Raw genomic sequence first — 16,789 nt, forward strand, 5'->3', positions numbered from 1 at the left:
TTTACTATCCTTGTGTAGTCTCTCTGTGACTTTAAAATGTCTTCAAGAGGAAGAAGGAAATATGTAAAATCATCAATTTTTTCTGTATTCAGTGTCCGCAGTTTAATCAATCTTCCATTAAGAAATCTTTCCATAATTCAATTCCTTTCATTAAAAAATGTGAATGCTTGCAAAAAAAAAAATTGAGCAGGTGTGCAAAATGACAGTCAACTGCATTTGTGACACAAATTGAGTGCCTTATGCAATCACATTATTACCAGTTAAAGCTGGTAAAACTGTTTTGAGGAGTGAAGTCTCTGCTCTACTGATTAAACCCTTGCACACTTTGAAGAATGATGAATATTTACAAAATATAAAGTTTGTTTAAATTGTGGAGACCACCTAATTTGTTGAACCACCTTACTGGTTGCCACTTTGTCATCATATTTTCCACAAGAGGGTTATTCAGAGCTACTCAGCTATATTAATCTTTTCCAATTTTACTAGCATCTCAGGGTCCTTGGGCCTCCAGCAGCCTGAAATACAACAGCTGCCTCAACATGAATTTGGCACAGTTTGCCAGCAGAGTCAGGAAAAACTTGTGGTGGATATAAAACCAGTAGTTTTTAACTCAGTTTTTTAACCTTTAAGGATAAATACAGGGTCTTCTACTAATGCATCAGCTGCCCTTAGCTAGCTCTCTTCTGTTTGTTGCGATGACCACAGCAGCCTTTTGTAGGAAAGCCCAGTGAAGCAGTACATCTACCATATGCAAGGTCAGATCCATTGTCCTGGTCTCTAGGAAAGGAGCAACCAACCAAAAACCCCCTTGCAGAGAACTGGTCTTAAAAATCAAGCTCCTGAATTCATATTTGAACAGTTAACTGTTTGGCTTCCAAAACTGCAAGCAACCAGCCATTCTGATTTGAAGTCTGCGTGATTTGTGGAAAGCGGAGTATTTCCGAAAGCCAGGACAACTGTCATGCAGGTGGTAAGAGCCACATGTCAGTTACATTCACTTTCTTCCTTTTAAATTTGGAAGTGTTGCTGGAAGGTGGTAATCATGGGCAATTCATCTTTATTTAAGCACAGGAGAAAAAAAAGAAGTTTTTCTTTATTATGGAAAGCTGTTGAAATTTGCCCTCATTTTCGGTGTTAGAGTAAGGTCCAGGTCCAGTAAGGAGAATATGAGGACAGTCTTCCAAATTGATTATTGAAGTGTCTTGAGTATGTTTTTTTTCTGCCCAGCAATGAGATTGCCGTTCATTGTTTTATGATTCTGTCTCATTGGTCTCGGCACTGAAAAGCCATAAATATGCCAGTGCATCTGTGCAGAGGATCTCCATTAGGGCTTGGGCTAGGACCACCCACTCATTTCTCCTGAGCAAACCAGTAGCTCTCAGATAGCACCCTTTCATTAGCTACCAACCTGGACTGGATTTGAACTGGTGACCAGCAGGTGAAAGGTATTTTGTATCCCGTTATTAATCCTTAGAGCCATCAAATCCTTCCATTAAAATCTATGAATAACTTTTTTATCCTTCAAATAAGTCTGCTAGCATGCAGTTGTAAACTTATATTTTCGCTTTGTAAAATTGCCAAAGCATGTGGTTGTGCATATACAACTGCACACCCTGCTGTTAGAAGTTGGGAGGTTTCCAGTGGCTCTCAATGCCTGTATTTGTATGGGTCAGTACACATAAGGGTGAACATGCACAGAAAATGCCTGCCTGCACCAAATTGGTATTTTTCAGCTGTTTAAACAATTACTTGGATTTTCTTTGAAAGTTAGAATTTTATTCCCTTATGCCATATGTTTTATTTAACACTGAACACATGCAGTGGGGAAGGGACAATGACAGGGATTGCATCTTAACCTAACTACATGGCGTGCACGTTCTGTTATGGTAGTTAAGGTGTACATTGGATAGTTGTAAAAAGTTGATAAATGCTAGATTTTAATGGTGAAATAGCCTGATTCTGCCAAGTGATTAGATTTTATATCATTTGACACAAAAATAAGGTGTGTTAAATCTATGCTGAGGTATTGACATTTTAACAGCAGACGGCACCAAAGAGAACGCTTTAGATGGTGTGATGCAAGGTTCCTCAGCGTGCCATTCTGCAAGAAAATGCTTTCTTTTTTTTTGTTTAATTTTTGACAAAGGTGAATACATGAAAGTGATGGCCAACATGAACAAATGTCACTGTGCTAATTTTTTGTAGTCAGATCATTTCATGTCGTGGGTGATAAAATGTAAGGTTTTTCTCCCCTTTTTCTATTAACGAGTACTCGAGCCTGTTAATAGCTCAGTCATTCCTTTGATGCTATGTGAATAGCATCATATCTATGTGATAGCACCTGTCATCGTTATGTACTCTAGGTCTGACTGGCCTGAATTTGAGTGCAATATGCCATTTGGAAAGTGCCAAAAAGAGTAGAGCGGTTATGTATTTTTGGTGACAATAAATGAAAATTAGTCATGTTTGGCAAATGTTTGTGGCCTCATAGTCATAGTTCTGTAGGCAGAAGCTACGTATTTTGTGACCGTATTCAATGAAGTGTCCTTCTACATTCTAGAAATAAACACAGAGACAGCATGCAACTAGCTCAAACTAATGATGTTAATCTGTTAAAAAAAGCAATGATGCAAAATCTGTAGATGTGATTTCTGTCAGTATTAGTGGTACATATGCTTGGTGCCTGTCATCTTGAAGCCTCAAGCCTGGACTTACATATGTCGTGGTACCTTTTGCCAGACTAAGAATGTCAACCTTGCAGTTGAATGTGCAAAATTTAATGTTTAATTATCATCCTCCCTCCCCACCATTACCCCAATTATCTTAATTTTAGTAACTATTTTGTGCTAACCCAAACTTAGGTTGTGCTTTCGATTGGAGATTATTTTCTTTTTCAGGTTTTGTTCTCAACTATGCTTGTATGCTATTTTAAAAAGCGAAATGGCATTTAATCTGTAGATGTGTCTTTACTGCACTAGTAGATGAGGAAAAATCAGTCTGGGCGACATGTCTTTTTGTTGTTTTGGAGTTTTGTGTTGTTTGCTTTTTTAAAAAAAAGCAGAGGGATGGGAGACTCTGCAATATAAGATGGTGTAGTCGATGATACGCTGTTTGGTCGACAGGAGCCTTGTGCCATGTGGATATGGTTTTAAGGGATATGGGTTTACCAAAAAAAAGTTATTAAATAATGAGACTAAATTCTTACCTTCAATGAACATTCATTTTGTGAAACTGGAATATTGTAAATGATAAGCCTGCTTGTACCTCTGCCAGGATGATCTCTTGGAAATATGGCCTCTATGTTGGTTTTGATGGAACCTGGTCTTGGTACAGTTCTCGATGTGCTGCACAACTTCTTTCTCTCTCTTTATTTTATTGTCTCTAAGGCCCTTGAGGGGAATAGTGAGAATCTGGAGCAGCTGTAATCATGAACAGACCTCGTTATTATTCCTATGTTAACTTGTGGGATAGTGCAGGATCTATGCAATGTCTGTTTCCAGACCACAAAACTTGAGAAAGCCTATATGCTTATATCTGTGAAATAACACTCAAGACAACCTTGAGAGGTGCAGACCACAATGCACTTCCACTGTGGTTAAGCTTAACTATTCTTTATTCTGGACGGCTTCTATTTTATAATACAAACCGCAGCAACTAATTTCATGGGGATATGAATAAACAGGTCACAGGTATCTTACTGAATAGCTGATGGTTGATTTGTGTTTGAGTGTCAGACTAGGTTAATCCAATATTGCTGTTTTCTTCATGAAAAGAGTAATGACCACTAATGGATCTGCTCTGGCACTTATATACCATAATGCAACTTTAGTGGCTGGATAATTTCAGTGATAAGAAAATCTGTGGTTTAGATGATGTCCATTCTTTTTACCATCATTTCTGTTTGGGGGTTTTTGTGACCATTTTGTCATACCATTGATCATTGTCTTTAAAAATGATCTTTTCTATTTCAGTTATGTTTTATGGTTAACAGAATTGATTTCTGATGAAAACTTACTTCCCACATTAAAATCAAGAATATTTTCTATTTATATACCTTTGTTTGCGGTGTCTTTACTATTGGCTGTGTATGTAGTGTTATTTAGGACACAAGGAAATAGAGTGAAGCTGTGTCAGGGGAAGTTCAGACTGGGCATTAGGAAAAGGTTCTTCACTGAGAGGATGGTTGGTCACTGGAATGGTTTCTCCAGGGAAGTGGCCATGGCACTCAGGCTGTCAGAGTTCAAGTAGCGTCTGAATGACACTTTTAGTCATACGATATAGTTTTAGATAGTCTTGAGAGGAGCAGGGAGTTGGACTTGATGATCCTTATCAGTCCCTTCCAAGTTGAGACATTCTATGATTCTATGATTTCATAGAACCAAATAATGTTTTTTCCCTTACACCCTCCCCCCTCCTTTTTTTTAAGAGCATGACTAAAGCTCCCTTCTACCTTCCCTTCCCATTTTAGCTTGGGTCTGTGTTATGCTCATCCTGATGCATGTCCAGAAAAGTAGCATGGAGCTTGGTGTTCACCCAAAGCCTTTTACAATATTTTTTTGCAGTACATTTCTACCACTTCGTTACTTCTTGGACATTGACAATGTTGGACACATTTCTTCCTCAGTCTGGAGATCTGCAGCATAAAGTGGCTGACCACAAAACTTATTGTAACACTTAAACATTCATATTTACTTTGGTTAAGTCTAGTGATAATAGTAGTTGTTTTCCTCTAGTGCCTGGAATTTGGAAATAGTAACTGTGCATGATTGCTCCATAGTGACAGACTGTTAAAATAATTTTTCCCTCTTATTTTTTTAAAGGGACGCAAGAGCGAGGCAGAAAAGTACTTCGTGAAGGCTATTCAGCTGGATCCTACCAAAGGAAACTGCTACATGCATTATGGTACGTTTCAGATAGATAGGGTTTCCACACATATTCCAGAATTGCTGTTAATCTCTCCGAGTGATTAAGGATTTGAAAAGTGCTACTGGCAAAATACCTTCTTTAAAGGGAAAGAAACTAATCTACCATGTATAATTTCATCTCCATTTCAATTTGTTAATCACTGTGGAGGGAGAGATGAAGATTTTCATATTTTGCATAGCTTTCCTCCTGAGGGGAATTTCAGTATTGCTGCCTCTCTGGGAAAGAAAAAAGGTGACTATTGCCATATGTTGAAGTTTCATGGCCTGGAATATTAATATTAACAGTTTTGGCCTAACTTTGCTGGCTGCCGGTGGGTGGGCAACTGCAAGTTATACTTGAGTGTGCTTGAGTTCTATGTATCGAAGTGTCTGTTTTCTGTTGAAGACTTACGGGCCTTACATCTACCTCCTTCCCAGCATCCTTGTCGCTTGAAATGGATAAATATTACAAAAGGTTTTGACAAGTTGGCTATACCATTGTCATACTTAGCCATGCATGTGCTTAAAGCCCACAGTTAATTTGAAGATATCTTTATAACTTTGGATTGTTTTTGCTAGATGTGCAAAAAATATTTCCAGATGTGATTAGTCCCAAGGAACCAAAAATATTTAACTTTATGGACTAATTCTTACTGTATTTTAAAGATGATAATAGACAAATCTAAAAATGCAAGCTATGTAGTCCCAATAGGAATATATAGAAAGAAGTAATAAATTTCATCTTAGTTAAGGAAGAAGGTAGGGAACCACAGGCATACTATATATATCTTTGTATATTGTTTTAATTTCCTCTTCTGATTCTAGCTGGTAAATGTAAAATAAATGAAAATGAGTAGCCAAAAGGGAAAATTAATCTCACATAATAACCATGGTTTTACTTTGTGCGATTCCTTTGTCTGAATTGCTCACATGCTGTATTTCTCTTTGGTCCTATGCAGTGTAAAACTCTGTATGTTAGGCTCCCAGAATCGATGCATACATTGTTACTTAGGACACGTCATGGTATTTAAATGAATGTAGCCCAGTGCTGCATTATTTAGCATTATGGATCATTGCAGTTAGTGAGCCTGTCTTCTATTTATGCCTGTACAGGTAAATCCGATAGGGGTGTTTGTACACTTAAGTTCCATTATTTCAATTGGATATAAGTATAGTTGATATCTCAAGATAATGAGGAAAAGTTGCAGCAGATTGTTTCTTGAAATCCTATTCAAGCCCCTTCCAGCCTTTGTTATTAATAAATCTATCCTTAGTTATTAGGAAACCTATTTGCATACAAACTCAAAGGTAGGTCTCAACAATCCATCCTGGCAATTGAAGTTATGATTGTGTATATTTTATTACAGGTCTAGACTTTTTCTCTTTCATTACTTCATCCACTTGCCTGTCTTCCCCTCCAATATTCCCTCTGTGTCATTTTCAAGTGCCCTATAAACTAAAAGCAAGGTTATTCAAGTCATCATTCATCTCTGATGTATTGACCACTTCATTACCAGCCTACAATATTAAAATGGTGGATTGTTTCCTAGTTAAGATTATTCCCTAAAAACTTCAGCAAAGTTTTCCTTTATTGTGTCACAGGTACAAAAATTAGTTTCTGTGTCCTTGTGCAGAGGTCGTTATTGCAACATAACATGAGCTCTGCATATTAGGAGTGAAGACCAAAAGTTAGTCAGTGTTTGGAATACCAGCATAGAAATGTGGGCTGTAGACACAACAAGGTTCTCTAAACCAGTCACTAGGTCTCTCCCATGGAGTAGTGTACAGAAAGCTCTACCGAATGAAGGTGAAAACTTTTCTTTTGATTGTATAACTTCTGATCACCTCACCAAATTCAGTGTTGTTACTCCATGTTTATATCAAAGTGTCTATGAGAAAGACATGGTTTACTTCTGCTTGGCTTATGTGTCTATGTACTACAGGTGATCTCGAAACCGTGTCACTTTGGGCACAGGACTTCGCAGAATTTGAAATAAATTATCCTTTCCTTTCTTTCTTTCCCTTTTCCCTTTCTTTCCCTTTTCCCTTTCTTTCCCTTTTCCCTTTCTTTCCCTTTTCCCTTTCTTTCCCTTTTCCCTTTCTTTCCCTTTTCCCTTTCTTTCCCTTTTCCCTTTCTTTCCCTTTTCCCTTTCTTTCCCTTTTCCCTTTCTTTCCCTTTTCCCTTCCACCTATTTTTTGTATTGATCTGGAATCTGTAGTGTATGTTACCAGGGACACTCCAAATATTACAGAGGAATCCCTAGTGAACACATCATGCTTTATCTCTACATCTCATTAATTTGTTTTAGCACCTTGTCACATGTACAGTCCATATTCTATATGCCAAGGGTTAAACTATGGGGAAATAAATCCATATTTTGCATGTAAGTCTTAGATATTACTTTTTTTCTCAGCATGAAGATGTTGGAACAGAGAATAAAATATTTGGCATTAGCCCTAAAAAACCACATACCTCATGGACCAGCCAAATGAAGAGAGTGGTCAGTTGGGACACAACAGTGTGTTGATGGAGCAGCAGGAATAAACAGACTGAAGATTTTCTTCCAAGTGCACATTCATGCACACACTTATAATTTGTGCTCCCAGGATGTGCAGATGTCCTTTTTGACTTCTAACCTTTTAGACTTTTTTTGGAGCTATCAGGAAGAATTGTCAATATTGTGTATCTTTTAAGCCGCTTAAGTTTGTATTATAATGTGCTTTATTTCAGGCCTTAAGCCAAAGCTATTCGTAGAAGATGTGATCTGGAGCAGGAGTCAGCTTATTCGATCACATTAAAGTTTGGAGAGGAGTGAACAGTTTCATGGTTGCTTCTTGGTATAATACCAACACAGCACATTTCTCTGATTGAGCTAGTGTTATGATTATTTTTGAATAGGTAATCTGTTGGCTTTGGTTTTCAGTGGATTTAGGTTTAAAGCAGTGTTTCTCAAACTCATTATTCTTGGAGGTGTCTGAAGGGGGAGGACTAGCGGAAAAGCGGAAGAGAGATAAATCCCAGCACACCGCAGACATGATGCCACTTCATTGGGCATAACGGGAAGTGGCTTTTGCTCTAGTGACCAGAGAGGGTGGCAGTCCCCTCTCAGCCTGAAATGCAGGGAGCTGCTTACCTGTCCACATTTTCTCCTTCTTTTCCCCTTTTCTCCTCCATTTCCCCTTTCCTTTCTCATATACCAGTTCTGAACATCTGAATTTCGTGCAGAACAGCTGTCTTAGAAATATGTGGTCTAGATGGGTCATCTGATACAGGCTACTCAGACACATGGTACGCTACCAGAAACACCTAGCAGGTGAAAGAGAGAAAATGCATAGGAATGCAGAAGAAGAAGAAAACAACGTCAGAGGAAAGAGTGCAGCAGCACTGGCTTTTCATGCAGAAGTACTTTTTTTTTCTTTTTTTTTTTTTTTTTTTAATTCTCTGGCAATGAAAATCTTATTTGTGGTACAGCATACATGTTTTTAAACTAAAACACTGGAGAAATTTTTTTCAGATACAAGAATTGAATGCTCCTATAAAGTTTGAGGCTTTTAATTGGGTATTTTTAATACAAAATTTTAAAGACGATTTAAAGCAAACAATTTTGACTAAACTGAGTTGAACATAATAAATGCTTACTTCTTTTTGAACTTCCATCTTTGTTTTCTGTGGGAAAGTTTTCTTCAAAATATCCTACTCCCATCTACATAGGATATTGGCTCTCATGCATCCCACTTTACTTTGAACATTTAACTCAAGTATGCCATTTTGGGTACTGCAGGACCTCAGTGGCTTCTGTCATCAACAGATAGATGATGTAATTGAAATGGTCTCCACTGGCCCTAGAGGGGACTCTTTCTAACCTAGGTGCTTTGATTAAATGCTTATGGCCAGATGGGTTTATCCAAGTATCTATCTGAGAAACCACAGAGAGATACCTGTGAACTAATTCCAGAGGAAAATTGCAGAGGAATTTTCATATAAATAATATAAGAACATGTTGACATCTAAAGAGTCAGTAAGTCATATTTGTTAACAAGTGTGCCAAACATAGAAGTGTTCAGCCAGGTCAGACCAGTGTCATTATGGCCCAGAGATTATTTAGGTTTGGATACAGTATTGACCACCCACAAAGGAAATACAGATTTTTCTGTCTGCACTGAGCCTATCTCAGAAGTTGAAGAAAGATTCTGTATAAAAATTGTCAGTGCAGAGAGAGAAGGTGAATTTCAAACAGTGAAATATTTAAATGCTTGTCTCTTTGAAAACAAAAATTCTTCAGTATCTTTTAATTGAGATGGCTAGTAGCATACAGTGTAGTTGAGGAATTTGAAGTTGATGAAGGCTTTCTGTATTAGTTTTCACTTAAACAAACAAAAAACCCTATAAAGCTACAGTGAAAATTAAGTTGTGCATTTTGCCTCCAAAACTCTTATTTCCTTTATAATTTGTTGTTGTAAAAAAAATCAACCAAACAAAAAACAAAAACCAAAAACCCGCCACTAAAGCAGGCTTCATCTTACTTATTTGCTAAAAACAGGGTTTGCTATCATGCCTCTTAAAGTACATATAATAGCCTCTCTCCAACATAATGAAAATTGAGTGGGGAAAAAAAAGAGAGGAGGAGTGAGGTTTCAGGATAAATGTGTGTGCAGAAGTCCCTCCTCCTTTACATTTGTAATGGCTTAATTGGAATGGGGAAGTCTAGAACCCAACAGGATGTTCAAATTAACTCTGTTTTATTAATCACCGTTGAGACCTCATTTTAAAATAGTTTCCTTTGAATAATACATTGTTTCTAATAACTCTAAATTGTTTAATGATTCCTTTTTCATTATAAAAATGGATTATTCTCATTAGATTAATTATGCATTCACTTAATTAGGCAATTCACATTGATCATCTGCCTTTTTCAGTGCATTCCCAGTTACAGACATAAAACAAAATTAAAAACATGCTGTCAGATTACGTTAAATTGAAGCGTATTAGCTATACTGTTATTGAGGGAAGAACAGATTAACATGTTCTAAAACATTCTAACTTTTTTTTTACATTACCTTTCACTTTTGAATTTGTGATAATTTATGAGTTTTTATAGTTTTTCTCATATTATCATATTTTTTACACGTTTAACTTAACTGCTTTTTAAATTTTTTTTCACTTTCATCCTAATCTTTCAAATCATTATTTCAGCACAAAACTTTTAGCCTTTTTTGATGCCTAAATTTCCACCTGGGTCTGTGAGCACATTGTATCTGTCTTGCCTACAAAGATGACTGCTTCGCCACTAAGTCCCAGCTTGAAAATGGGTTGGAACTGCTGTGGTTTAAGCTTGAAAAACTAAATTTCATTGAAATATGATAGCAGTAGATTTTTGAGCACCATTTTTTTTCAGTCTTTAAGTCATACACTTATACATGTTATTGAGCGCGAGAATTTACGTATGTTTACAGACGTGCATTCAGTTTTATTCTTAGATGTATTGTATTTATAATATTTCCATGTAGTCACATTGTTCACTGGAGTGCTGGAGCTTTGTGTCTTTGTTCTTCATTGCCTGAAGAGCAGTGTGGGAAAACTTTTTTTCTCCCATATGTTTAATGAAAAGATCTTATGAAGAAAACAGTGTAATAATGAAAATTAAAATGTCAAATTTGTATTGATAGGAGAGAGAAATAGTGACCATGACCTAGTAATGAAGTGTTACTAATTTCTTCAAGGGAGTTTTATGCCTGTGGAAGAAATGTCACCCTAGTCCATAGGAAGGTCAATTTTTATCTTTGTCAATGAAACGAATAAAACTGATTTCACAATCAATAATTACAGTGAATGAATTGTCCATTTCTGACTGACAGGTTAGCTATATGAAGTATATGCTGAACAATAAATAAAACAGAGTGCATGGATCTGCTCAACTGGGAACACCAGATGGTACACGGTGATTATGTACTGAGCAATTAAATTCCTTGGTGAGATGGGGTCAAAGCCAACCAGATGTAGTATGTCCATCACCAAGTCACTTTGCCAGCCTTCCCAGTATGAACTCATGAACATTTCAGCAAATGAAAGGCTTTTTGCCATTTTAAATCTTTTGGAAATCCTAACATTAAATATATAATGATTTTGTAGGGAAACTATAAAACAAGTTTATGATACTCAAGTAACGCATGTTCATAGAACATATGTGCTCTTTGGAGGAAGGGTCTCTGTCTTGAGCATACGTTGCCTTCCACTTAAGATCCTGACTTTGGACTATGGCTTATCCCTCCTCCTGCAATACCAATAACTGTAATTCCAGGAAGGCAGGATTCCTAGATCCAAAACTGGAAGAGAGATGTAACTGACTTGCAGAAAGACTTCATTAAACTTCTGACATTTCTGCTCCCAGGAGTCTGTCCAATAACTTTGATTGAAGGAAATCTTCAGTTACTTGTAACGCAGACAGTATGTCTTACTTCCAAACCGAAACTGAACAAGAATATACCAGAAACTGACCTATTCAGAAGAGCATACCAGTTTGAAGTCTTGTTTGTGGTTTTCTTGGCAGCTGTGAATGATGAGTGTACAAAGGCATATGCACATAAAGTGTCGAGTCCTTTTGGTTGCTCTCCAGGCTGTTGCTATCACACAACATTCAAAGAAGATTATTACAAAGCACTGTAATTACTGTTTATTCCAAACTCCCTTTAGAACCAATCACTTAAGTGGAATGCAGTGGAGTATTTCCAAACAAGCTAGGTCACTGACCCTAAATGCTGTGGAATTTCCATGTTTCTGGCTCTTCCCTTGAGTTTATCCTTAAATCTAATGATTCTGACATCCCAAATACATGGTTGACTCTGCTTCCTCAGCACAATATACTAGACTGCTTGAGAGATGTGGTATAGAAATTGCACATCAGAGACAGGGCTAGAAATGTGGCTTTATGCTTCTTTCATGTTGCCAAAACTTTCTGCAGGAACTGAAAAGCCATTGGCACGAACAACCCTGGAGACTTCTTTTTAATGGGCGTATGTTTTGACCTATGAGTGCCATCTTATTATGAGGATTTTTGAAGAAACAGAATGGAGTTGCTACAAAAGTTCAACTAGATAGTTCTTTCCCATCCAAAATTCACTTTTCCAAACCTTATACCTCACCAGGTGTCTGGGGAATGACATAGGGTCCAGAGTCTTCCTTAGTATTTGTGAAACATGAGGTTTTTTTAGTGAGAGCTTCCAGTGATCCAGATGCGGTCACAAGTTTAGTCATCAGGTCCCAAATTGCAATTCAATTTTTTCTCTCTTATCTCTGGTCATGCTTTGGATGACATCCAATGGTATATTTAGCACAACTGCAACAGCTAAGTTTTTCAGACACAGAAAAAGGCTAATAAAAAAGATTTTTCTAAGCCAGTGCATATATTGATGTTGCAGCACCCACTGGCTTGCATAGTCTTTCTGTATGTTTTATTTGCATGGAATAATCTTCTCCATGGGAACCAGCTGAGGGGATAAACACCCCAAAAGCCCTTCCAGCAAGAGAGTCAGGGAACACCTTTAGATAAAGATGGAATGGGATATTAGGAGCAGCAAAACAAACAGCAATGCTGCTACCATCTAGGTAATCCTGATGTAAGTTCTCTCTGCTTCCCCTGTCACATCCTACGCGTTCAGCAAGAAATTGTCTAAAAAGGCCTGGAAAGCAGGATCTTGAAGCAAACATTCCCTTGCTCTGGGAACTGCTCATTCGCAGCCAATGAATCTGTTTTGAAACTCTGAAAGGAAACAGTTACATTAGGTCATGTCTGTTGACTTGGCATATTGCAATGTTGATTCATCACCTGAAAAGCTTTGGAAATCAACTCTGAGACAAGGTGTCTCCTCATATTTCTTCCACAGAATGCCATTGAAATTTTCCATTCAGCAATCTCTGGTTGCATCTGCTCCTTTGCTCTGCATTGCCACAGCAGAGTTGAAGTTGATGGTGACTTCAGTGATGGTTCTGCTCATGCCAGTGAGCACTGAAATTCAGTTCTCGAGACATGATCTTGTAGCCTTGCGGTGTGCTTCAGAGACAGACGCAATGCATTGGGTCAGCCAGAACTCAACCCCTGTTTTGGTGTCTGTTGAAATGCTTTGAAAGTACCAACAAATATTCAGCTTCAAATCCTCAATGTTGAATATGCTGAAATAACTTCTAGGGAAGTTTATAATAAACAGATTTGGCAGTTGAGTCTATGGTCCTCATATATCCACTTTTCATGTTAATCTAGTTGTTTAATTTGCTGCCATGGAAGGAGAAAACTCCTTTGAAGAGGATAAGATGCAGAAGACTTGGTGACAAACGTATATTAAAGGAAGCAGATTCCCTGTTACGGTGGGATTAGCAGTTTTTTCCTTCTTATTCAGAAGGTAGTTTACTTGGCTTTGCTTGGATTACTAAAGATATCAGGACATGAGTGTAAGTCACTGAAGTTTAAGTAAGTGCAGAACCAACAGCATTCTGAAAACATTCAAAGCGATTCTTTTTAAAGGCAGCAGTAGCATGAGCTATTTCAGAAACCTACTCTGTTCTGGTACAGAGTACCTTTGAATGTTTGCCAGCGAGCAAAAGAGAGAACATTTCAATTAAAGAAAGATTGGTCCAACCTGGACTTTTATCTAGTAAAATAAAAGCTCATAGTGCCTGTAGGGAATAGTTGAGCCCATTCTAGAGGAAGGCGCTAATGCCTTTGTGCTCTGAACATGAAAGGTTGTTACACACAGGCATATCCCAACCAATTAATACCTTTCGTATTACGGTAAAGCAGCAGAACTACCAACTCAGATGTATAGCTTTTAATCTGGTGTTGCCACATGTCTTAGCAAAATGCTTTACAAATGTTCATGATCATTTAAGAGAGACAATTATACAGGAAAGGGAGCTGTATGCTTTCATCTCTGTGGATGAATATTTGTTAAACATTTTGACAGAGGGTGAAAATAAGTTGGTTTTTTTCAACTCCTAGAAATGGAATTTTTCTTGTTGCTGTTTAAATTACATATTTACTTTTATCTTGCTTTCATTAGATTGCGTATATTTCCTCAAAAGTTTTTGGTCAAATATAGATTCAGAAACACTGATGATGATTTGCAAGAAGAAGTTTGAACAAGGCTGTAGGTACAGAATTCTTCAGCTTTCATGTCTTTCTGATGCTTAAGTATCTTAATATAGGGGAAAATGACTAAGAGGATAGTGAAGTATTGAATCGGTTCTCTGCTGTCAAAGGTCTTGCTGTCTACCAAGAAAGGTGGAAACATCTGTTTAAAAAAGTAACATTGTTCCAGGCAAAGAAGAATGTTGTTGAAGATCACACCTGAACCTGGACTGTGGATTTCCTGCTCCTGTTCTAGAAGAATAGTAATGAGACATATGCTTTCCTTGAAGAAGGAAAATCTGGGATTCAGAGCTTCTAGAAGGCTGTTTTGTCAAAAGCTGTTTCTCATTCCAAAAAACAATCAGGCTACCATAATTTATGTTGTTGGCAAGAGTCAGAGTCATGACACCTGCAGAAGGAAAGCTCTGTATGTGATATTGGGCAGTGTCTCATAAATCATGCGGTTTGCCAGCTACCTGTCAGAGGAGAAAGTCCTGTATGTAGATTTAGACCCACACAAGTGCTTCCTGGATTCAGGGGCTTGTGGATCAGACCTTCCAGTCCACCTTCAACACCTTGCCAATATTCTGCCCTGCCTAGTGCTCTTCTCTTGGGAAAGCACATCTTTATGTCTTTGACAGGAGAAGTTCAGAAGCCTGCTTTTTAATGAAGACAGTGCAGCACTAAACTGCCAGTCCAGTTCATTCCGGTATGAATTCAGTATAGCTTATTAAACGGAATGTCTGCTAACGATTTCCAAATGGGATATCTTTACTTAGGTGCTTTACATTAAATTTAGATGTGTGAATAAAATTAGTCTGCCTTTCAGGAGAAGTTAGCAAGTCAATTCTCAATAGAAAGTTTCCACCTTGTACTGGGTCTGGCTGGTACAGAGTTAACTTCCTTCACAGCAGCCTGGACGATGCTGCGTTTTGGATTTGTGGCTGAACCAGCCTTGATAACACACCAGTGTTGTGGCTGTTGCTGAAGAGTGCTTGAACAGTGTCAAGGCTTTCTGTTTTTCCCACTCTGCCTCCTCACTGAGTAGGGTGAGGATGGGCAGGTGACCAGGAGGGAGACAGCTTGGACAGCTGACCGGAGCTGGCCACAGGGATATGCCAGATTGTATAATGTCAAGTTCAGCAATAAAATCTGGGGTAGAGGAAGAAGATGGGTTTTGGCTTCTGAGGTGGCCTTTGGAGGCTGGCTGGGCTTTGATGTACATGTGAGAAGTGGTGAGGAGTTCTTTTTGGGTTTTTTAATTATTTTTTTCTTCTTTACTTCATCTATTAAATAGTCTTATTTTGATGCACAAGTTTTCTAGCTTTTTTTCTTCCTTTTTTCTCCCCTCACCCTGCTGGGGTGGTGAGGAGCTGAGCGCTGCATGAGTGCACTCAGGTATTGACTTTCCCACTACATTGAGAAGGTAGAAGTCAATTATATTTATAGCCCATCCAATTACAGAAATGCTTAATCAGCAGCCTCTGATTAAGTCGTCTCTATTCAGGCAATGAGTAAGGCAGTTACAGGGTGTTCCCCTCTCTTGTTTTCAGTCAGTAAGTTTGGGTGTAAAGGATGCTACAGTCAGTTTCAGGCAGGTGCTATGTATCATCTGCTACCTACCCCCTCAGCATGAGTTATTGCCAGTGTTACTACCAGTACAGAGGAGAGACTTGTTTATGGTAATGCACGGTCCTAAAATTTTCTTTCCTGGAGAAGTGAAAGTTTTACTTGTACTTGGCTGGTGTCAAGCAGTACTTGCAATTGTGTTTAGTTAACTTTGGTAATCCTGTAATAAAAATAATCCTTTAAAATGTTATATGAAATAATAATCCTGTTCCAGAGACACTATTTAGAGACCTAGTAGTAAATGGAGAGCAAATTCTGGTTTTAACAATTTAAAGCATTAGTTCAGAGTTATGGCTGACATTTTCGATGTGTCCATGTAGACTAATGGAAGGTATGCAGCCAACGTCCTAGAAAAACAATTAATAAAAACAGGCTTTTAACTAACACAGCTAGCAGTGCACTTGCTTTTCAGTGAATTTATATATAATGTTTTCCTGTTCTAAGTTAGACTGCTTGCAGAAATCTAAAACATGTATGAATTTCATAATATCTTCAGGATATGTTGATTTTATAGGCCTCTTAAAGAGCTAAGAATTAACCTAATGTGTTGCTTAAAAGCACCAGTAAACCATTAGTATTTGTTTGAAATGGTTTAAAATAGTGTTATATTTTTAGAAATTACATGGATGAAGTGCAAGTATTTGTCTGTTTAATAAAATGAATCTAAAGTCAAGAAATTTGTTGATTACGTTACATGAAGTAGAATGTATCAGTTACATTTTATTACATGAAGGGTGGTTATATATGTGATAACATCTCTATTGAGCTTCATTGTTAAATATTTCATACAGAAAACTAGAAGTATGTTTCTAAAAATCTGTCCCTAAAAAACCTTGAGTAATTTTTATTGAAGAGAATAATGATAGGTTTTTTCTCCTTATGGAACTAAGTAGCTTAACAACGAGTTGACATGATTTATAAATTCTAAGCTGCAAAATATTTTTCCTAAATTGAGTGTAAAATTTTTTTGAGAATTATCTTGGATGTTCACTGTGTCTTGAAACCTAAAAGGTTGTGTTCTTTTCCTTCCCCGTGGCTGGATGTGTCAATAGTACATCCAGTTGCTCGTGTCTCATTCTGCCAATCTAGTGCTTTCATTAACAAAAGAACCTTAGTGTTAACAGTTTAAGGCTGGTT

At 37.6% G+C, this 16,789-nt stretch overlaps 1 protein-coding gene across 2 annotated transcripts in view; it reads left to right on the forward strand.

Annotated features, from left to right (window-relative positions):
* Positions 1 to 16,789, forward strand: part of TMTC2 (transmembrane O-mannosyltransferase targeting cadherins 2) — a 260,675-nt gene that overhangs the window by 209,950 nt on the left and 33,936 nt on the right. For both annotated transcript variants that reach the window (XM_064450359.1, XM_064450367.1), the window contains one exon: positions 4,821 to 4,902. In XM_064450359.1, coding sequence (XP_064306429.1) covers positions 4,821 to 4,902 — 82 coding nt within the window. The remainder of the gene's footprint in view (positions 1 to 4,820; positions 4,903 to 16,789) is intronic.

Source organism: Phalacrocorax carbo, chromosome 1, assembly GCF_963921805.1.
Source record: "Phalacrocorax carbo chromosome 1, bPhaCar2.1, whole genome shotgun sequence".
NCBI lineage: Eukaryota > Metazoa > Chordata > Aves > Suliformes > Phalacrocoracidae > Phalacrocorax > Phalacrocorax carbo.